This window comes from Zingiber officinale, chromosome 6A, assembly GCF_018446385.1.
Source record: "Zingiber officinale cultivar Zhangliang chromosome 6A, Zo_v1.1, whole genome shotgun sequence".
Lineage (NCBI taxonomy): Eukaryota > Viridiplantae > Streptophyta > Magnoliopsida > Zingiberales > Zingiberaceae > Zingiber > Zingiber officinale.
Window position 1 is genome coordinate 119,072,955 of NC_055997.1, and position 22,995 is coordinate 119,095,949.

General features: G+C 42.1%; 2 protein-coding genes across 7 annotated transcripts in view; both read left to right on the plus strand.

Moving 5' to 3' along the window:
- The window catches only part of LOC121997703 (sporulation-specific protein 15-like), a 178,008-nt gene extending 169,951 nt beyond the window's left edge, over window positions 1–8,057 (plus strand). For all 6 annotated transcript variants that reach the window (XM_042552270.1, XM_042552269.1, XM_042552271.1 and 3 more), the window contains 5 exons: window positions 749–5,608; window positions 5,723–5,848; window positions 6,059–6,163; window positions 6,255–6,397; window positions 7,475–8,057. In XM_042552270.1, coding sequence (XP_042408204.1) covers window positions 749–5,608; window positions 5,723–5,848; window positions 6,059–6,163; window positions 6,255–6,397; window positions 7,475–7,706 — 5,466 coding nt within the window. In that variant the 3' untranslated portion in view covers window positions 7,707–8,057. The remainder of the gene's footprint in view (window positions 1–748; window positions 5,609–5,722; window positions 5,849–6,058; window positions 6,164–6,254; window positions 6,398–7,474) is intronic.
- Window positions 8,058–9,141: 1,084 nt separating this feature from the next.
- On the plus strand, window positions 9,142–10,041 carry LOC121994346 (ethylene-responsive transcription factor ERF039-like). Its single transcript, XM_042548415.1, has one exon. It carries the CDS (start codon window positions 9,267–9,269, stop codon window positions 9,984–9,986), a length of 720 nt encoding a protein of 239 aa, XP_042404349.1. The 5' UTR covers window positions 9,142–9,266; the 3' UTR covers window positions 9,987–10,041.
- The last annotated feature ends 12,954 nt before the right edge of the window (window positions 10,042–22,995 follow it).

The window sequence follows — 22,995 nt, forward strand, 5'->3', positions numbered from 1 at the left end:
AGCCTGGTGCACGAAGCTCCCACCATGCGGGGTCCTGGGGAAGGATCCATTGTACGCAACCTTACCTTACTTTTTGCAAGAGGTTGTTTCCAGGATTCGGGCCTGTGACCACATGACAACAACTTTACCGTTGCGCCAAAGCTCTCTTTCTTTGTTAAAAAGACAGAGAGAGAGAAATTACCGGGCATAATTCTATGCCCGGTGATTTAAAATTCCCTCCCCAATATCCCTTTCCAATGGGGGATATTTGAGATTGGGGGATATTGGAGAAATATCCCCTCCACATATCCCCACTGTGGATGCTCTTTTGGAATGCCTTGTTATATCTTTAAATCCAACACCTTTGGCCTACATTTTTTTGTTAGACTTCCAAAGTTCTCTGTACACCCATGACATTCATGGTCCACTGAGCTATGTTAACAAGGTTATGCCCAAATCTGAGCAATTAACTGTTTGCAAAACGTACCAGTCTAACTATTCAAATTAAATGGAGGATGATAACCTCCTGAAATTGATGTCCCAAGTACTTTTCCAGGGAGATTCATTTTTTTCTTTTGAGCTTATATTTCCTCTAATACCCTTAAAGTTCTAGGTGAAGGAGAAATGTTGATATATCTGTCAATCATGGTAAATTATTTCAGACAGTTGTTCTGGATCTCCTTTTTTGTAGATGTCTTATTATTGAAACAATTTTGTTGAATGTAATTGATGAGTTGTTGAATGCTTGATCATTTATATCTTGGATTAGGCTAATCTGAGAGTCAGATTTAAACAAGATAGAATGAAGCTTCCTTCACTTGAACAAGTAGGAGAATCAAATGAAGAGTATGAAGATTCAGCCGGTGGGGTGGATGGCTCATCCTTCACATCTGAAAGTTTAAATGCTGAAAAGAATGAACTTCAAGGCATGCATGAAATAGATAGCTTCAGTATTAACTCTGCTGATTTGCCCCTTAGCCAGAGGCCTTTGCCTGGAAATGAGGAACCCAGTGTCAGTCAGCTCTCTGCACAGGGGAGGAACGATTGGACACATGGATGGAGTTCGAATTTTTCTGTTGATAATGATCTAACTACAGCTTATGGAGAGAACAACCGATTCAGAGTGAGATTGGAAGTCGCAGAGTCAGCATTTTTACAGCTTAAGTTGGAAGCAAGGTCATTACAGCGAATTACAGATGAATTAGGTGCAGAAACTAAAAGCTTATCCGAACAACTTTTACTTGAGCTAGCTTCAGGAGAACAATTGAGTCGGGAAGTGTCCTTGTTAAAATCAGAGAATGCAAAGTTCAGAGATGAACTGGAAGCCTTAAAATCTTCCAAAGCTATGCTCCAAAAACTTGACAGGAGAGCTTCTAGTCCTTTGTTGTCAATCAAGAACCAGGAAGATGATTTAGTTGATAGTAAGCTTCAGGATGATTTTACAGTTGCTGAAACTCACTTCATGTACCATGATTTGCGGGTCCAATGGCTTGAGAGTCTACTGCTAATGGAGAGCAATGTCCAGGAAATCCGAAATAAGGCTCGTTTAGGGTATTGTGGAAGTGATTTTGATTTACTGGGTTCTGATTTTGAGTTTCTAGGATGTTTAATCAGTGACCTTAAAAAAGATATTATCCAAGTAAAGAGTTTTGAGAAATCTTATGGAGATAACACATATCTTGGGGGTGCAGTTCATTGCCTGAATTCTCGTGTTGCATATCACCAGTACGACACACTTAAGAAAGATATTGAAGTGCCAAGTTTAAGAGGGGTTGATAGGTTTGACCTTTTAACAAAACTAGAGCATTCAACAATGGAAAAAGAAAGTCTTACCAAAAAGTTAGAGCAGATGCAATGTTACTATGAATCACTAATATTGGAATTGGAGGAAAACCAGAAGCAGACAGTTAAGGAACTGGAAAATCTCAGAAATGAACACTCCTCCTGTCTGTACTCAACATCTCTTCTTCAAAACCAGATTGAAAAATTGAATCAAGAGATGAATGAACAGTATATGGCTCTTTCTGAAGATAGGAACAACTTAGAATCTCAAAATAGAGAATTCGAGAGAAGGGCTATTGCTTCAGAAACTGCACTAAATAGGGTTCGCTGGAACTATTCAATAGCAGTTGATCGCTTGCAAAAAGATCTTCAATTACTATCTTTCCAAGTTTTGTCTATGTATGAGACAAATGAAAACCTGGCAAAGCAAACTTTGCTTGATGATAAGCACTATGATGATGAATGGTCTGATGAGCCCATGACATATAAGGATGGCATTGTGACTACAATCAATCACGAAAACTACCAGTCGAGCATTTCAGGAGTTCGGACAAACAATGGACTTCATGAAACCAGTCACAAATATTCTCCTCATAGTGGGACATCCACATCTGTTTCCTGTAAAGACAGTGGAGTGCCCCACATGCAGTTGCAAAGTAAGGATGATGCACATGTAGATGGATTTGGTTTATATAAGATTAGACAACAGGCTCCTATTTTTACTCAGGTTGACAACATCCCTACTGCTGATCTTTCCACTGTGAAACATATAGATGAATTTTCTTCTAGATCATTACTGGATGATGCTGTGTTAAGCAGTCAAAGGAATGGTTTATATGCTGAAGCAGACAGACAAAACATGACTGATGCAGATGACATACAGGAGTTGAGAAAATCACTTCAGAGGTTGGAAGTACTTCATTCTGATACTGAAGCTGAAGCTTTGGAAATGTATTTTCTTAATGTGAATTTAAAGGTTTTCTCTGATGTTTTACTTGGGGCATTGCATGATGCATACGATGGCGTCCAGCATATGAAAGAAAAGGTGCTTGAACTTGCACAACAGCTACAGCATGCTACAGAAGGTAAGGAGAATTATGTGCTTAAGCTGCATAAAGCAGTTGAGGATTCAAGAATACTGATGGATGATAATGCCAAATGCATCTCTAGATGCCAAGATCTAACACTGAAGAACCAGATTTTGGAAGCAAAACTCGAAGATGTCTTATGTGAAAGTACTTTTCATAGTGAGAAAATTGCAAAATACGAGAAGATGTTTGCGGAATTTAAAGCTTATGAAACAATGTACAATGCATGCATCGAAGAAAGGAACAAGTTCAAAAGTATGTTGAACAAGGAAAGCCAACAGAAACAATGTCTTCAGACTGAAATGAGATCAATGAATTCAGATTTCAAATTACTAAAGGAAGAATTTGACAAGGCTGCTTCTGAAAATGATAAAATGCAAACTTGTATTGCTAATATTCAAGAGAAATTAAGGCATTTATCTGCTTCGATGATTTCTTGCAATGAGCAAATAAATTGTTTTGCTCTTGATGGCATCTCTGTATCACATCAATTGGAAGCCGGAAATTATGTGCAATTTATTGCAAGTCTGGAACAGTTCCAGCAAGAAATGACACAGAAGATACTTCAGTTGCTTAAAGAGAATATGAATATAATGGAAGAGAGAGATATTTCTCAGAGATCTCAAAACAACACAGAACTAAATTGTCTGAATATGAAGCAGAAGTTTGAATCTGATATAAATGCAGTAACTGAAAAGCTAGTAGTGTCCAATGCTTTGGTTGAAAAGCTTCAAAAAGAACTACAAAATGCTTCCGAGAAGCTTAAGATCAGTTCAGATACTGAAGAGAAAACCGAATCTATCAATAGAGAACTGTCATCAAAATTGGCAACCTTAGAAATGGAATTGCAGCAGGCTGTTGAAGAGAACAAGGATCTAGTTAACCAGCTAATTCTACTAGCAAGTGTTAAGGAGGATCTTGAAAAAACTCAGATCAGTCTTACGTATTGTATGGAAGAGAAGAGGAGTTTGTTGATGTCTATACAGTCGAAGAATGAGGCTTCCACCCAAATGGAAAATGAGATTTACAGTTTGAAACAAAGTCTGCAACTCATCCAGAGAGACATGCAGACAGAGAAAAGAATGAGAAAGGGACTTGATGATGCAGTTGCAAGCCTTTCAGCACAGTTGGAGGAAAAAGAATGTCAGCTGTTATCTTTATATGAAGGAAAAATGGAAGTGGCACAGCTGCAGGATATGATTTTGGAGTTAGAAAGAACAAGCATTGGGTATAAGGATCAACTTATGAAGAGTGAAGAAAGCCGAAGTAGTTTAGAGAGTGAGAACTCATCCTTAAAAGTTGAAGTTGTGGATGTGAGAAATCAATTGGCAGAACTTCTCGAGACTTCACTGGCCTCTGAAATTGAAGTTACAATTATGCGAAGTCATTTATGTGACAGGATGCAGGATTCCTTTGTACAACTTAAGACAGTAGAAAGAAAGCTTGAGGAGATGACTTTAAAAAATGCAGATCTTACTGCTTCACTTGACACACTTGCTGAGAAAGAATCACTGTTAATAGACAAAAATGGAAAGTTATCGATAGTTCTTCAGTCATTACAATCTGATTTTGATATTATTTTCCGGGAGAAAGAGAGCCTTATTGATTACGTAAACAAAAAAAATGCAGAACTTGAAGAGGTGCAGCTTAGAGCTGCAACAGTGGAAGCTGACAGTAATTGCCATATGAAGAAATATGAAAGTGAGATTTGTCAGCTGAAAAATATTATGATCTTTTGTGAAGAAGAAGTGTGCAACTTAAGGTCATCTAGGGATGCATTAGAAATTACAAATGTGGTACTGAAATCTAAACTAGAGGAACAACATAGAAAAATATCATTGCTTGAGGACTGTGAGTCTCAGTTGAGAGCCTTACAAGAGCACAACGAGGAGTTTAGTTGTAGACTCTCAGAACAGGTATTGAAGACAGAAGAATATAAGAACCTGTCCAACCTTCTAAGGGAACAAAGAGATAAAGCAGAGGCAGAGTGTCTTCAGGCTCGAGAAAAGAAGGAGAATGAGAGATCATCACAGGAGTCACTGAGAATTGCTTTTATTAAAGAACAGTATGAGTCCAAGATCCAGGAGCTAAAAAATCAGTCGTTTGTCTCCAAGAAGTATGCAGAAGAAATGCTATTGAAATTGCAAAATGCTCTTGATGAAGTTGAGAGCAGAAAGAAAACTGAGGTTTCTCTAGTGAAAAAATTTGAAGACTTGTCAGAGAAAATATCTAATTTGGAGTGTGAGCTAGTTACAGTTCTGACCGAGAGAAAAGAATTAGCCAAAGCTCATGATAGGATAACCAATGAACTGGAGTGCACTGTTCTGAACCTCGAGTGTTGCAGGGAAAAAAGCCTAAAGCTTGAAAACTCCCTGAAGAAAAGCAATGCTGAGAAGCTAAAGCTTGAAGATTCCTTAAAGGAGTGTAATGAAGAAAAAAATAATGTGAGAGTTGAGCTTGACCTGGTTAAGAGGTTGTTTGAGAATTTGGCCTTAGATGGATCTGTTAACCATGAAGGCAATAGTGACTCTGATTTCCCTTCCATAACGTCAATTGAGCAAATTTTGCAAGATGACAGCTTTGAATTGTCAGCAGTCTTCGAAGAATTGCCAAATTACAAAGATACTAATTTGGGAATAGATGCTTCAACTGTGGATTTCACAAATTCTCCTAAGAATACAGATGTTGGAGTTGTGCTGCCAACTATTGCTGATGAGAAATCATGCTCTTATTCCCCTCCAAACTCAACAGCTTTTAAGGTAACTGTAGTTTTCACATTGGATTTGTAGTTTTTTTTTTAATATGGCACGCACTTAGAATTTCATGAAAGTTAACGTTAGTTTTTTATATGCCATGCACCACTTCTATTTCAGGACACTGAAAGTGCACTTGGCCAACAATCCAAATTCACGGATAATATAACAGATATAACTGACATTGAGGAGCACTTCAAAGAGCAGCAGAAGTTGATGTCTGGCATAGGCATGCTACAGAAGGAGGTAAATTCACCAACTTTAATATAATTTACAACTTGGAAGGTAACTCAATCATAGCCAAGGCTTTTACTATTGGAGGTCATTCCCCTGACAGTAATCTGCAGCCATTATGCATCAACAAAGTAGAATTGGGTGGTTTGGCTCCCTTCATGTTTAATAATCAGTACTGTTAACATCAATCTGATACTTCTATTTTCTGCTAAATCTTTGTAGTTGGAGAAGCTAAGAAATGAGAATTTATCATCACTAATTCCTTTAGAAGAACAATTTCTATCATCCCATCAGATTTTAGAGAGAGATTTATCACAACTTGACCTGGTATGTATGACTTATAATGATCATGTGGTACGCTGAATAATTGTATTATTCTTATTGGGCCATATATCAATCTGGAACTTCCCTTGGTTAGGCAAATGAGCAACTGGGAAGCATATTTCCTTTATTCAAGGAACTTCCTGAAAGTGGCAATGCATTGGAAAGAGTACTTGCTTTGGAACTTGAGCTTGCAGAAGCATTGCAGTCAAAAAAGATATCAGATTTCCACGTACAAAGGTATTCATTCTTTCAATCATTGTTTGTAATTGGCGTTTTTCTTTCTTCTGTATTTCCTAGGTTTATTCCTAGCAAAATTTCCTGTATCTTTTTTCAAAGCTTCAGTCATGGGATTCATTGAGCAAAGTAATACAACATGCACAAGCAACCTACCTGATTTCACTACTAGTTTATGCATATTACAAGGAGACAGGAGAACTAATCCCTGTTAATTCGTGATTGAATAGGGCCCCCTTCAATATATTTTAGTAGTCAATAAAGGCTAAATATATGGCCCCCAAAACGCAACATTTAGCATTAAAGCTAACAGAGTTCCTAAGCAGGTGCCTTCCAAGGTTCTTTTACGTATATTAAAATACACACGTATGTTGCTTCAACATCTGCTCTAATGGAAGTAAATCCATTTTATTGTTGATGCGGAGTATACTGAATCAAAGAGAAAAGATTACTTTTGAGTTTTGAGAAGATCACCAGTGTGGTACAGCTGTTGCAGCTGGTAGACCCTTGCAGGTACTGCAGCTTGAAGATTGGCTGGAGGTGGAGTTGGAAGAGCGCTGGATCATGCAGATACAGTCATGGTTTTGTGAGAGTTAGTTGCTCAAAGAGCAGGAGTTGTGCATCGAGAACTTGAAGGAGATCCCAAGTGTAATATGTGAGACAGGAAGCCCTTGTGACAAAAGAGGCATGACCTGCAGGAAGACAATGGTGGAGGATGTGCAGGTGCTTTGGTGCCAAGTCAAGAGACCCACCTGTTCTCTCTCAATTGCATATTGGATAGGTTTCCTTCAATATGTAAACTGCAGCATCATGGGGCTATATACAACAAATTAAAACACAACATAACGTAAAACACAATCTAACAGCTTAATGATGTGAAATAAGCCTTGTACAAGGCATTACACTAAATTTGTTTCTGATGTAGCCAATTATGTAACAATGTTTGCCGCATTCATTTAGTTTAGCTTACACAAAAAATATAACTTTTGTATGGTGGTCAGAAATGTATCTTTGCAAATTGAATTCAGGCTCTGGATTGATTATAAGCACTCATCATGACTTCTTTTGACTGGTATGCAGCTCATTCCTGAAACAACACGACAACGAGGCATTAGTCTTCCAGAGCTTCAGGCACATCAATGAACTGATAAAAGAGATGCTGGAGTTGAAGACTCGATATACTGCCGTCGAAACTGAGCTCAAAGAGATGCAAGGTCGATACTCTCAACTCAGTCTGCAGTTTGCGGAGGTAGAGGGCGAGAGGCAAAAACTAGTAATGACCCTCAAAGCTCGAGCACCTACAAGATCATAGCCCACAGGCCAAACTTGATCCTCGAATGCTACTTCCATTTTCAATCTTGGAAGCTATGTTCATTTCTGCTACTTCGGACATATGGTAAATATGGTAGACGGAGAACAAGTGGCGAGGAAGGATCTTTACATGAGATTTGGAGATGCATGAGCAGAATTTAGCATTTGAAAGAGATCATATATCATGGTAAAGTAAATAGACTTTGTTTGTCTCAGCCTTTGCGAGATGAGCTTAGTAGCATAATAATATGTTAATTGTCTACTAAATGTAATTTATCAAGGCTAAGAGCACAATCTTTCACAAATCTTCAAAGTAATATATATCTTGAGATCGTTTTTTTTCCTCGTTTAATTCATCAAGAGATAAATTTCTGCAAACAACAGTTAGAATGTGGTTTCCTCTTTTATTTATATCAACAGTGAAATCTGAGAATCAGGAGAGGTAAAAAGTTAATTGCCTTGTGTGTCTACCAATTTGACTTGTAATATTTTCTGGATGCTCTAAACTCGTTGACGTTTCAAACAAACTTTATTATTAACTAATTAAATTGCTTCTAGAAACTAGAGGAGTGTCGCTGCTCTTCTCCACTGAGAAATTTGGACTCTCAACGTCGCTACGCGGGGCGACCTTTTTTCTTCCCCGTTAACTAATCAATTAATATTCTTACCCCAAAACACACTCATCTTCTGCTAATCACTGGGATTAGATCGCGAGGATGACCGGCGCGGGTATTGTTTTGACGCGTACTTGTGTATATATATATATTTTAATTATGTGAAACAGAGGTAATGAATCGCGTGTGGGAAAAACGTCCCCACGTGGACTACGAATTAGTGATATAATTTTTTTTTTCTTAATTGGAGAAAATTTCAGTTCGCCCCTTGAAGATGACAAGTATTTTTTTTAACTTTGTTATCTAAAATTGCTTGCCAGTGGCTCTTGCAATTTGGGAAGCCACCCCTCTCATCTTATCAACGTGTTATTGATCGAGAAGGAAAACTCAAATTGAGATTAAGTTATTATAGTCTATTGTGATATGCTCTATTAATAAAGTACTCAAAGCAATCCAAATTTGATCTCCTTAGTACATAATCAGTGATGGGTTTTGAAGTCCATCCTAAAATCAATACGGGAAAGGATAAATTATAAATAAATATGAATGAGTTATATGGGGTAGAGATTTACGCTCCACCTTACACCTTACGTGTTAAACCTCTCACACAATAAGTGATGGGTTTGGGTGGGGAGGTCTACCTTAAAAGGCTCTTGAAAAGGAGTAAATTGAAATTTTCTTAGAACTTTGGATGTAATTGTAAAATGTTAACGGTTACACGCATCGAGACTCCCCCTCCGCGGCTTAGTTCTTGTCTCGACTCGCTTGCCCGCTTGTCGCCGTCGACGCGCTCCCCTGCCGCTTTAAACACCGCCCGCACCGCCGCACTCTCCCTGCTCCACTCTGCTCTCTACTCTGCTCTACTCTGCTCCATCAAATAGAAAGTTGACCACTTGAACAATCGAATTGTGGAGATTAAGAAAATTCGATCAAGTATCGGCGCCCGAATGACGCCCGAGAGCACCAGGTCGGCGGCGGTGGCAGCGGCAGGGAAAAGGAGGAAAAGGGGAAGGGCTGAGGAGGAGGAAAAGGGGAGGAGCGGCGCCGGCGAGAGAAGGTACTTGGGGGTGAGGAAGCGACGGTGGGGGAAGTGGGTGTCGGAGATCCGACTCCCTCGGAGCCGGGAGAGGATATGGCTGGGGTCCTACGACGCGCCGGAGAAGGCGGCGCGGGCCTTCGACGCGGCCGCGTTCTGCCTCCGCGGCACCGCCGCGCGGCTCAACTTCCCCGACCAGATCCCGGCCGAGTACACCTCGGAGGCAGTGCCGCACGATCAAATCCAGGCCGCAGCGGCGCGGCACGCCCGCAATCAGCCGGTTCCGGAAGAGGAAGAGGCCGCGCCGGACAGCCGACAGCGTTGCGTGGTAGCCGCCTTGCCGGAGAGGTCAGCGTCGGCCGATGACGAATTGTCTTTCGTATGCGAGGATTTCCTGTGCGAATTTTTTCCGGTGGCGGCGGGGCACCAATGCCGCGAGGAGCCGCCGGATAACGGGGAGAAGGCGCCGCCCGAGAAATCCGTGGAGGTGTGCGCCGATTTCCCTTTCGTGTACGAGGACTACTTCTCCAACGATTTCTTTCCAGTGGCGGCGCCGCCGCCGCCGCCGCCGGATTGCTACGAGGATGGGATTGGGATCTTTGATGAATTCCCAATTCTTTGGAGCTTCTAGACGCGGAAGGAACCACAAGAGCTCACACTAATTAATTAAAATTTTATTTTATTTATTAATTATTTTTTCCTGTTCGATTTAAGTTGGAAAATTTATTGTAACGACCCACCTTCTACTGGCTAGGCTGTAAGGCCGGGCCGTCACATTATGCTGTGCTAAGCTATATCCTTGACCATTACTAAGTCTAGGTGCGGAAAAACTGTACCAATTTAAAACCTTGCTAAGCTAGTACAGGTTCTTGGTCCTACATGTGCTAAGGGATGCAATCTAAAATATACATGACATATCCTACATCCCCTATGGTCAGGAAACTGAATAACTAGGTCTCTTGGTCGAAACCCAACTTCCCCAATCGATCCAGATTGAACTCGATCGATTGCAAGCTGTTGGATCGATCCATGGATCGATTCAGATCGCTACTGTGCTCGGGGTAATAATCTGGATCGATCGGCTGATCGATCCAGACTGGCTAATCGATCCAGTGATCGATTCCAGAGCTCTCTGTTCGCGGGAGCGATTTCCCAATCGATCGGCTGATCGATCCAGAGACTTACTGTTTGCGACAGAATGCGACTGGATCGATCGGCTGATGGATCCAGAAGCTTACTGTTCACGGAACCAGGCTCCCAATCGATCCACTGATCGATTGAGGGTCCCCAATCGATCCGCTGATCGATTGGGGTTTCTGATTTCGCAGCAAAGCTCTGATTTCAGTACTGTTTCGTGCCAAGATCACATACATGAGTTCTATAATAGCTGGAAACATACTAATAGCAAACGACTAGCATCCGAAACATGGTCACTAACAATCTAAGCAGATTTTCTATAATTTCATGCATTTAGATAACTAAATAAGCAAAGAGTAACATAAGCTTGAATGCTTCTATTGCATTTAGCTAAGTTAGTAAAATGCTTAAGTTGCATTTTAACCGTGCTAATAATTTAATCGAACACTTGGTATGCGCTAATTCGCATCCTTTGTGCCGAAAATCTACATACTACTAACTGAAGCATAAAAATTCATACGGAAGCTACTTATACTGCAGGTGAGGGGTTTCTTACCTCCTGTGCTGGTTTTCTTACGATTCTAATCGCTAGATTTCCGGTGGAGACGATCTTCTCGACGATTCTCTTGCGTCTAGGTGTTCCTCTCACGAAGGGAAGCGCCCTCGTGTCGGAGTCGTCGTCGGAAGGTGCTCCGGGTAGCCTAGGGGCGGAACCCTAGCCTTTGCTTTGTGCGCCGAGAGAAGGAGGAGGGGAAGTGGGCGGCGGTGAGGGTTTGAGGAGAAGTCACGTTAAAAATAACTCTTCACTTATTAATTCCCTATTTATATTAAGTGGTTAATTTCGCCCAACTCTAATATAAATTTAATTGCCTCCCTTTTCTTTCAGCACGACCTTGCTGGGTTCACTTGGTTAATGGAGTCCGCTATAAGTCGTAGGATCCAATAGGTCTCGGGTTCAATTCCCGCGTAGGCTATTTTACGATTCCATTTATTTTTGCCACCTCCGTTACTCTAAAAATTCTGTAAATATATCCTAAAATTCCAGAAAAATTCTAGGATACTTCTAATAATTATTTTAAGAATTTTCGGGCGTTACAATCCCCCATACCTTATAAAAAGTTCGTCCTCGAACTTAGAATAACTCTGGGTACTTCTGTCTCATACTGGTTTCTGTCTCCCAAGTTGCCTCTTCTGCTGTGTGATTTTGCCAAATGACTTTTACTAATGGTATCTCCTTGTTCCGCAATTTCTTAACTGCTCGGTCTATTATCTGAATAGGCCGACTATCATAGCTGAGGTCTTCGCGGACTGGTACCGACTGGGGCTCAATCACCTGGGTGGCATCTGGGATATGCTTCTTCAGCATAGAGACATGAAATACATTATGGATGACTGACATCTCCTGTGGTAACTCTAGCTCATATGCTACCTTGCCAACTCTTCTAGTGATAAGGTACGGTCCCACATATCTGGGACTTAGCTTGCCCTTCTTCCCAAAACGCATTACTCCCTTCATGGGAGCTACTCTGAGGAATACTGTATCCCCAACTGAGAATTCTAGGGGTCCGCGCCGTGTATCAGCATAGCTTTTCTGGCGACTCTGAGCTGTCTCTATCCTCTGGCGGATCTGCTGTATAGTTGCGGTGGTGTCTGCTACTAGATCTGTCTGAAGTTCTAGTTCTTTCTGTTCACCACTCTCATACCAGCAGATTGGAGATCTACACCTCCGCCCGTAGAGAGCCTCGTAAGGTGTCATGCCGATAGTGGCCTGATAGCTGTTGTTGTATGCAAATTCTGCTAAACTCATATATTTGCACCAACTTCCTTTGAAATCTAGGGCACATGATCGGAGCATATCTTCGAGTACCTGATTTACCCGCTCCGTCTGACCATCTGTCTGAGGATGGAAGGCTGTGCTAAACTTTAACTTAGTGCCCAATGCTGACTGTACACACTCCCAGAAGTGTGATGTGAATCTATTGTCCCTGTCTGAAATAATGGTCCGTGGGACTTCATGTAGTCTGACGATCTCCTTGAGATATAACTGAGCTAGCTGTTCCATGGAGTAGGATATTCTGATAGCTAAGAAGTGGGTTGATTTAGTTAACCTGTCAACTATTACCCAGATTGTATCAAAACCATTCGTGGTTCTGGGTAGTCCCACTATAAAATCCATAGAGATGTCTTCCCACTTCCATTCTGAAATCTGGATAGGCTGCAAAACTCCTCCTAGTCTCTGATGTTCTGCCTTGACCCTCTGACAGGTCAGACAGGTGCTAACATATCTAGCGATGTCTCTTTTCATCCCAGGCCACCAAAAACGTTTCTTTAGATCTTGGTACATTTTGGTGGAACCTGGATGCATCGCATAAGAAGTCCTGTGAGCCTCATCTAAAATCTTCCTCTTTAGTTCCTCTTGATCTGGAACACAGAATCTGTCACTGAAGTATAATACCCCACTATCGGACACTCTGAACTCTCTACTTTCTGATTCTGCTAACCCTTGCTTGATTTTCTGAATTTCAGGATCCTGTTCCTGAGCTGTCTGGATGTCACCAAGCAAGGTGGATTCTAACGTCATAGTAGAGAGCTGTCCCACTATGAGTTCGAGACCGAAATCTGTGATCTCCTTCTGTAGGGGCGGTGACATAGCTGGTAGGGATAGTAAGGTAGCACTGGACTTTCTGCTAAGTGCATCTGCTACCTTATTAGCTTTTCCTGGGTGATAGAGGATGTCTATGTCATAGTCCTTGACCAGCTCTAACCATCTGCACTGTCGCATATTCAGATCCTTCTGAGTGAAGAAGTACTTCAGACTCTGATGATCTGTATACACTCTGCACTGAGCTCCATACAAGTAATGTCTCCAAATCTTGAGAGCGAACACTACTGCTGCAAGCTCAAGGTCATGAGTAGGGTAATTCTTCTCATACTCCTTGAGTTGTCTGGAGGCATAGGCGATCACCTTGCCATTTTATATCAGCACTGCTCCTAGTCCCAACTTAGAGGCATCACTATATATATCAAAGCTGTCTGTATTTTCTGGTAGAGTCAGAATAGGTGCACTGGTCAATCTCCTTTTTAACTCGCTGAAGTTGTTCTCGCAGTCCTCTGTCCACTGAAATTTTCTGTTCTTCCTGGTGAGAGCTGTCAGTGGGGAGGCTATCCTGGAGAAGTCCTCTACGAATTTTCTGTAATAACCTGCTAATCCCAGAAAGCTTCTGATCCCACTAGCGTTTTGGGTCTTTTCCAGGTACTCACAGCTTCTATCTTACTTGGATCTACCATGATACCATCCTTTGAGATGATGTGACCCAGGAAGGACACCTGATCTAACCAAAATTCACATTTCGTGAACTTGGCGTACAGCTGGTTCTGCTGAAGGATCTGCAATACTATTTTCAGGTGCTCTGCGTGTTCTTCCTGAGTTCCTGAATAGATAAGGATGTCATCGATGAATACGATAACGAACTTATCTAAGTATCCCCTGAATACCCTGTTCATGAGGTCCATGAAAGTAACTGGAGCATTTGTCACGCCAAAGGGCATGACTACGAACTCGTAGTGTCCGTATCTAGTCCTGAATGCTGTCTTGGGTATATCCCCTTCTTTAACTTTCACCTGATGATAACCTAATCTGAGATCTATTTTAGAGAACACTGCTACTCCTTTTAGCTGGTCGAACAGGTCATCTATTCTGGGAAGAGGATACCTGTTATTGATTGTGACTTGGTTCAGCGCTCGGTAATCTATACACAGGCGCATGCTCCCGTCTTTCTTCTTCACGAACAATACAGGGTGACTAGGGCGATGAAGCCCTTGTCAAGCGGCTCCTGAATTGCTCGAAGTTCCTTCTGCTCATGGAGCCATGCGGAGGGTGCTTTGGAAATAGGATTGGTACCGGGAATGAGCTCTATCTCGAATTCAATCTCCCTATCTGGTGCTAAGCCTGGTAACTCTTCAGGGAAGACTGCTGGGTAGTCACATACGACTCGGACCTCTGCTAACTGTCGATCCTTGTCCTGACTGGTACTGACTACGTGTGCTAAAAATCCCGTACATCCTGAATCCATTAATCTCTGTGCCTTCATAGCTGAGAGAAACTTCTTGGCCTTTCTCTTGGGTTCTCCGATGAACTCGAACTGTGCTTCTGCTTCAGGTTGGAATACGACTTTCTGTTTACGGCACTCTATAGAGGCACCGTATCTGATCAGGAAGTCCATTCCAAAGATGACCTCATAATCAGTCATATCTAGCACTATCAGATCACAAAAGAGTTCCCTGTCTGCTATAATGACTGGCACTGCCCTGAGCCAGTGCGTGGATGCCATAATTTCTCCTGAAGGTAACGTCGTCAGAAACTGACTACGGAGTACCTCTGGAGGTATTGCTAACTTCTCGGCAAATGTCCTGGATATATAAGAATGGGTTGCCCCAGTATCGAACAAGACAGTTGTACTTTGTTGTAATATATTAATCTGACCTGAAACAACTGTCGAGGCATTCCCTACGTCCTCTCTGGTGAGTGAGTAGATCCTCGCATTGGTCGTAGCTGGAGGGGCTTCTAATCTGCCCTGGCTGATGTGTGGACCATCTAAAGCGGCCTGCATCTGATGTAGCTGTGCTGGCTGGCCTCCATACTGTATCAGCTGTGGTTGAGGAAGACTTGTCTTGTTCGGCCATTGCTTAGCCATATGCCCTTCCTGTCCACATTCAAAGCATCCTCGTGTGTCCTTGCGACAAACTCCTGGGTGAAATTTCCCACAAGTAGCACATTTGGGATAACTAGGTCGCTTGCTAGTGGTCCTCTTTCGGTAACTCCTCGGTTTGCGCTTATTGGAGTTCCTTTCCGCTAGAGTCGTGGAGCCGTGGCCCCGTGTTTCGAGTGCCCGAGCCTCCTTGCCCTTTGGACTCTAAGAGGACTTGTCCGCTTGATATTGTTCGTAGTGCTCGGTGGTCGAGCACCGCCGACTAGTTCTTCGTGGTTTGCGCCCATGAACACCGCCACCACGTTCATTGTTATTTCCGCCTCGGATCTTGAGCATCAACCGACTCGTTCTTTTCTCAGGCCGACTAGTTCAGGCATAGACGAGCCAATCTATTGAATTTCTTCACGGCTTCCTCAACTGATAGGTTGCCCCGACGAAACTCCGTGAACTCGTCATAGTGCGTTTGTGACCCGCATGTGAAAGAACTCCTTGAAGAATTCTTTCTCAAGTCACCCATGTCATCGATTGCACGCGCCGCCTAATTATCTCCCACCATGAGTGCATCTCCGCGCGTAGGAGGCGCACTTCACCTTTTCATGCTCGCCACCCGTAAGCTCCATCGTGTTTCCAAGAGCCAACCGTGCTTGAGCATCCCATGGTTCACCGTGCGCAGAAGTTCTCGCTTGACTCTCCGCCACCGGATCGATATGCTTCTCTCTTGCCTCGCCATCGGGCCGCTGTGTCAGAGGTCGATGGTGGAACCTCTATAACTACTGGGGTTGTTGCTACGTTGGGTTCCGGGGTGACAGTGGGAGTATTCTGCTGATTAGCCTTTAAGGTGGCTATCTCCTGTTGCTGTTCAGCTAGCTGCTGCTGTAACTGAGCCACTAATGCTGTAAGGTCGGGAGGAGGCACTGAACTGCCTTCCTCATGCTGGGGCTTAGTAGCTGGTGCCCTTCTAGCTGGGCGTCCTCTTGCCATTTCTAAAGGAACAAAGGACATACATAACTAAAGCATCATGTTTACATAGCTAATACTATCATGTTATGTACTATCACAGATAAGCATACTTTAGTTATCTACAAACAGGAAAGCAATAAACATAACAAAGTGAGAGGTATTCTTACTTGGAAGCTGCAGGTTCAATTCTGATGTGTGTGAAGGAAGTATGGAACTTTCTGCTCTGATACCACTCTGTAACGACCCGCCTTCTACTGGCTAGGCTGTAAGGCCGAGCCGTCACATTATGATGTGCTAAGCTATATCCATGACCATTACTAAGTCTAGGTGCGGAAAAACTGTACCAATTTAAAACCTTGCTAAGCTAGTACAGGTTCTTGGTCCTACATGTGCTAAGGGATGCAATCTAAGGTATACATGGCATATTCTACATCCCCTATGGTCAGGAAACTGAATAACTAGGTCTCTTGGTCGAAACCCAACTTCCCCAATCGATCCAGATTGAACTCGATCGATTGCAAGCTGTTGGATCGATCCATGAATCGATTCAAATCGCTACTCTTCTCGGGGTAATAATCTGGATCGATCGGCTGATCGATCCAGACTGGCTAATCGATCCAGTGATCGATTCCAGAGCTCTCTGTTCGCGGGAGCGATTTCCCAATCGATCGGCTGATCGATCCAGAGGCTTACTGTTTGCGACAGAATGCGACTGGATCGATCGGCTGATGGATCCAGAAGCTTACTGTTCGCGGAACCAGGCTCCCAATCGATCCACTGATCGATTGAGGGCCCTCAATCGATCAGCGCTGATGGATCCAGAAGCTTACTGTTCACGGAACCAGGCTCCCAATCGATCCACTGATCGATTGAGGGCCCCCAATCGATCCGCTGATCGATTGAGGGCCCCCAATCGATCCGCTGATCAATTGGGGTTTCTGATTTCGCAGCAAAGCTCTGATTTTCAACACTGTTTCGTGCCAAGATCACATACATGAGTTCTATAATAGCTGGAAACATATTAATAGCAAACGACTAGCATCCGAAACATGGTCACTAACAATCTAAGCAGATTTTCTATAATTTTGATGCATTTAGATAACTAAATAAGCAAAGAGTAACATAATAAGAAACACCAAGTTCTTAAATGTTCTAGTTCTTCCAAAGTCTTTATTCCATGTTCCATCCACACACATCTTCATCATTGCATTGACCTCCAGCCTCCGCTAGTCCATCTTCCCTTTACCTTTATCTGCAGTATAAGGAAAATAGTATCTGTAAGCTTGAGAGCTTAGTAAGAAACCATCTACCTCACTAAAACATGCATACGATGCAATTTATGTTTTTAAAACATGCTATTTGAAACATATGAATACTGAACATGTAAGAGCATAGCATGACATACAAACAAACTAGTCATGGCAATAAGTGCTAACATAAACTATCATATTGTATCAATAGAACACTGAACTAATACAAAAACTGAACTGAGTTAATTCTAGACTAATGCTAAAGCTGTACTGAATCCACATAACTATTTGTGAAGTTTTGAAAACTATTTTCATAAATAGATTAAAATAATAATCATGCTGCTGTTTGGGCCCGGCAACTGTACGTGCTATGCGCGCATCCCTAACTAGACCCGGATTTGCAAGTCCCGAATTTAGTAGGGTTACTAGGTTAGCTGAACCTAGGGACGACTATGGGAGCTCAACCCAATGGATATCTAATCTAGTACAGTGTCATTGCTAAAATAAAATACTGATTATAGCTGTGTTCTTCTTATATTGCTATTTCTAGGTTATCTGAACCTAGAGCTAGGTTATCTGAACCTAGAGGCGACTATGGGAGCCCACCCATTGGACCGTAGTCCCATATAAGTTGTACTAAAACTAAACATACTGAATGAATGCTTCTATTGCATTTAGCTAAGTTAGTAAAATGCTTAAGTTGCATTTTAACCGTGCTAATAATTTAATCGAGCACTTGGTATGCGCTAATTCGCATCCTTTGTGCCGAAAATCTACATACTACTAACTGAAGCATAAAAATTCATACGGAAGCTACTTATACTGCAGGTGAGGGGTTTCTTACCTCCTGTGTTGGTTTTCTTACGATTCTAATCACTAGATTTCCGGTGGAGACGATCTTCTCGACGATTCTCTTGCGTCTAGGTGTTCCTCTCGCGAAGGGAAGCGCCCTCGTGTCGGAGTCATCGCCGGAAGGTGCTCCGGGTAGCCTAGGGGCGGAACCCTAGCCTTTGCTTGGTGCGCCGAGAGAAGGAGGAGGGGAAGTGGGCGGCGGTGAGGGTTTGAGGAGAAGTCACGTTAAAAATAACTCTTCACTTATCAATTCCCTATTTATATTAAGTGGTTAATTTCGCCCAACTCTAATATAAATTTAATTGCCTCCCTTTTCTTTCAGCACGGCCCTGCTGGGTTCACTTGTTTACTGGAGTCCGCTATAAGTCGTAGGATCCAATAGGTCTCGGGTTCAATTCCCGCGTAGGCTATTTTACGATTCCATTTATTTTTGCCACCTCCGCTACTCTAAAAATTCTGTAAAAATATCCTAAAATTCCAGAAAAATACTAGGATACTTCTAATAATTATTTTGGGAATTTTCGGGTGTTACATTTATATGCAGTCTCCATTGATAAACATAATTTTGCATGCAGTCTCCATTGGAATAAATTTTTATTTCCACTCCCTAGTCAAATATACTTACCTAATTGCTCTATTTTAAGTATAAAAAGTCTAAAAATGAGTATAATTTCTCTTAAATTCAGTACATTAAATTAGAATCTAGTATATTTTCTATAGTACGATTCTTTTTCCACCTCAATTGAATAGAAAGTATACTAGATTTTCTTTAAATAGTACTTAATTGGATGAAAAATATACTAGATTTTCTTTAAATGATACTTAATTAGATGAAAAATATACTAAATTTTTTTCAAATGGGAATTTAGGAGGAATTATATTAAATAGGAAAAAATCGTACTCAATTTAATAGAAAATATATTCAATTATAGTTTAAAATGTTGAATTTAATAGGAATTATACTCATTTTTAGACTATTTATACCTAAAAAATATGAAGGGCAATTTTAATAGAAAATATACTCGAATATACTAGATTTTCTTTAAATGATACTCAATTGGATAGAAAATATACTAGATTTTTTTTTAAATGATACTTAATTGGATAGAAAATATACTAGATTTTCTTTAAATAGTATTGAATTTAGGAGGAATTATATTAAAATAGGAAAAAGATATGATCAATTTAATAGAAAATATACTCGATTCTAGTGTAAAACACTGAATTTAAGAGGAATTATACTCATTTTTAGACCTTTTGTACCTAAAAATTCTGAGGGCAATTAGGTCACAATATTTGAATGAGGGAGTTGAAGCAAATAAAACTTTGCATGCAGGGATTGGAAACAAAGTTTTTTATGAGTGGGGATTGCATGTAAAATTCAAATTGTGATTAGGGATTTTTCTCTACTTTACTCATTTAAGTTGGGAATTATATATCTGAACCCACTTAATTGGCAGCCGTGGATTTATTGATACAAAGCACTATATTGTATTTTTCACGTCGTGGAATAATATATGTATTAGTAAATAATAAAAATTTTAAAAATATTTTGGGATAGTAATAATCATTGATCATGTCCGAAAGTCGATGAGATGGAAAGTTGGAAATGTGGCATTCCCGCTGACCGTCTGTCGATGAGATGGAAAGTTGGAAATGTGGTGCTCCCGCTGACCGTCTGTATACTCCGCTCGGACCTACAACACAAATTACGTCAGTGCCGAGTCAGGGAAGGGGTCCCCGGCGTTGGCCCTCCGACGCTCAAGTCAGTCACCGACTGTCACGCCCCAGAGGAGTCTCTGTCCGAAGAAATTTCGGCAGCATCTCCCCTGTACGACGGACAATATGAAACTTTCTACATATCACATATACATCAGCCACAGGCGGTTGGAATGATAACAATAAATAAAAACAAACACCACGCAGTTTATAAAGATATTCAGCCTCTGGCTGTCACAACCACGCAGTTAATAATAGTAATCAATAACAATAGGACTCTGACTCGAAATCCACCCTACTCCACTACACTGAATCCAACGAACTCACCTCTTCTGCCGTCCAGGCAGGCACGTAGTAGAATGAAATCCAATACCATATCAAAAATCCATCAAAAGGTATCACTCCATACAATATCCATAGGAAAAATCCAAAGTCAATACTAAAACAAAGTCTGATATAGAAAAAGGCCAAATAAAAACAAATAACGAACTAGTAGAGAACTGGCTCTACGTGCAGATGGGGGGCCAGCGACTGGAACTACCTTCAACCCGAAAATATCAACAATGGAGGCGGGTGAGTCCAACACTCAGCAGTACAACCGATATGCATAATAAAACAAATAATGATAACACTAATCATGCGATACTCCAATACGAAGGAATAAATGCAATCGAAATGAAATCGGGAGATAATCAGATTAACCGAATCAAGGTACAAAGGTAACAGTCGTCGAAGCAAGAAAATCTTAATCTCAGATGCATGTCAATCAAATGCATCCATACAAATGCAGATATAAGTGCAACAATCACAAACAATAAAATGCAATAAATGATATGGTGACTGCAGACTCGGACATCACCGCTCCCGAGGATCGAGTGGACGGATGCTATCGAGTACTCCGCCCTCCGCCCCAAATCATAAATGGGGAGCTCAATGCTCTCATCTCCCAGACACAATGACGGGAGGAAAAATCACGGCTACTATGCCGAGTCTCGACCAACGGAGCCAACAGAGTCCACCTTGCTTGGCCACTACCGCTACACTAAATGCCGCCGAGCTAAACAGAAGGAATCGATCACGGCTACCACGCCGAGTCCTCGGACCAACGGAGCCAAAAGCAGAACCGCCACACACCCGTCTGATATACCACTAATCCATGGGTGGTGGTGGTGTGTGCAAGTAACTGGCGATGGGCTCAACCATAGTGGAGCCGACAATCGCACAACATGCAAACATGATGCATGATACTAAGCATGACAATCTCATGAATAGCATAGCAAGATCCATACATAAATAAAAGGTGTACCACAAGTCAATGCATCGGATGGAAGGTACACAAACAGATAGGGTATCATATAAACCCTAGGTCCTGAACATGATGTATCACATGGTTGGGTCACTACCGAAAGCATGTATGGTCAGATAAATAATAACATTCTAATAAATAAACAAACAACATGTAACAGATCATATAGTGACCAACCGAATCAAATGGAAACACAATTCTTGCTATATGTTAAACACTTTATCATGCATATTAAAAGACATAAGTCAAAGTACCCGCCTCCGACAAAAGAAAGGTCCAATTCTGACTCCGAGATGCTCGTCTCGCGTCAAGGTCCTGTATATCAAACATAAGGTCTAGTTTAGCTAATTCTATCATACCACAATTTGCCAAACTAAATTCTAACCCAATTTAAAAACGTCTAAATTGGATCCAACTACAAAAGATGGTTGCTACTGGAATTAGAACAAGTGACCTCACTGCTAGGGCACGGGTTAAAGGCTTCTGCAGTAGGGAACTAGGCCCAGGTGAGCAAGCAACGATCTAGGGTTCGGCTGACGGCAATAGGGCGAACGACGGCAGCACTGTGCAGAGAAACAGCTGCGGCAGTACACCCAACTAGGGCACTGTGGTCGGCTGAAAGAAAAATCATGCAGTTGAATTTGGGCACAGAAAGGAACCCCAAAACTTGAGTTGCTGCTGCCAACCGAAAACGTACCTAATCCTCTGAATTCCGGCAATCTAGGGCAGAGACAGAAATGGGGGTGCTGGTTCTTCCTGCCGGCGAGTTCTTGTGGCTAGCTGGTCGGCAATGTCAGTGCTAGGGTTCGGGCACAGGAAGAAGAGGAACTAGGTGGCGGCGTCGGCGCTAGGCTCGGGTGTCGGCACAGAAAATCGGCAGTGAACTCACACCAGGGCACCGGGGGTTTGCGGCGCTGCTCCGTGCGTCGCCGGCGGCTAGGGCACAGGCCGGAGGTGGTTCGGCTGAAGCTTTCGCGCGGGCACAGGCACAAAGAGGAGAAAGTGTCGACTTCTCCCTTGGTCCGAGGGTTTATGCACGCGTGGGAGAGGAGAGGAGGGAAGGGAACCGCCGAGTGGCCGGCGGTTAGGGCTTCGGCGCGAGAGGAATCGGCGTCGGGAAAGTTGGGGAAGAGATGCGGCGGGGGAATGGCCCGGGTTCAGCGACAACAGAAAACAAAAAGAAATAAAGAAAATAAAAAGGAAAAGGATATATAAATATAATCTTTTCCTCACTTAAATCGGGTAGCCTAAACAGGCTTTTCCGGACCTCGTTTTTATCCCCGTTAACTCATCCGTACGAGCTCCTAAAAATTCCCCAAAAATTTCCAAAAATTCCGGAAAATTTCCGTATTAATATTCACCTATTTTCGGTATTTTACATTCTCCCCCACTAATAAAAATTTGGTCCCCAAATTTCAGTATCTACCATCAGCAAGTACTAATAACAAATAATAATAATAAATGCTGAACGGTAAATAAACTCACATACCTCAAGTGAAAAGATGGGGATATCGAGCTCGGATAGTGTCCTCGAGCTCCCAAGTAGCCTCCCCGTCTGAATGATGCTGCCATCCGACTTTAACCAACCGGATGGTCTTGTTCCGCAATTGACGCTCTTTCCGGTCCAGAATCCGTACCGGAATCTCCTCATAAGTAATGTCAGGCTGAACTGAAACTGGAATATCAGCCAGTACATGCGTCGGGTCA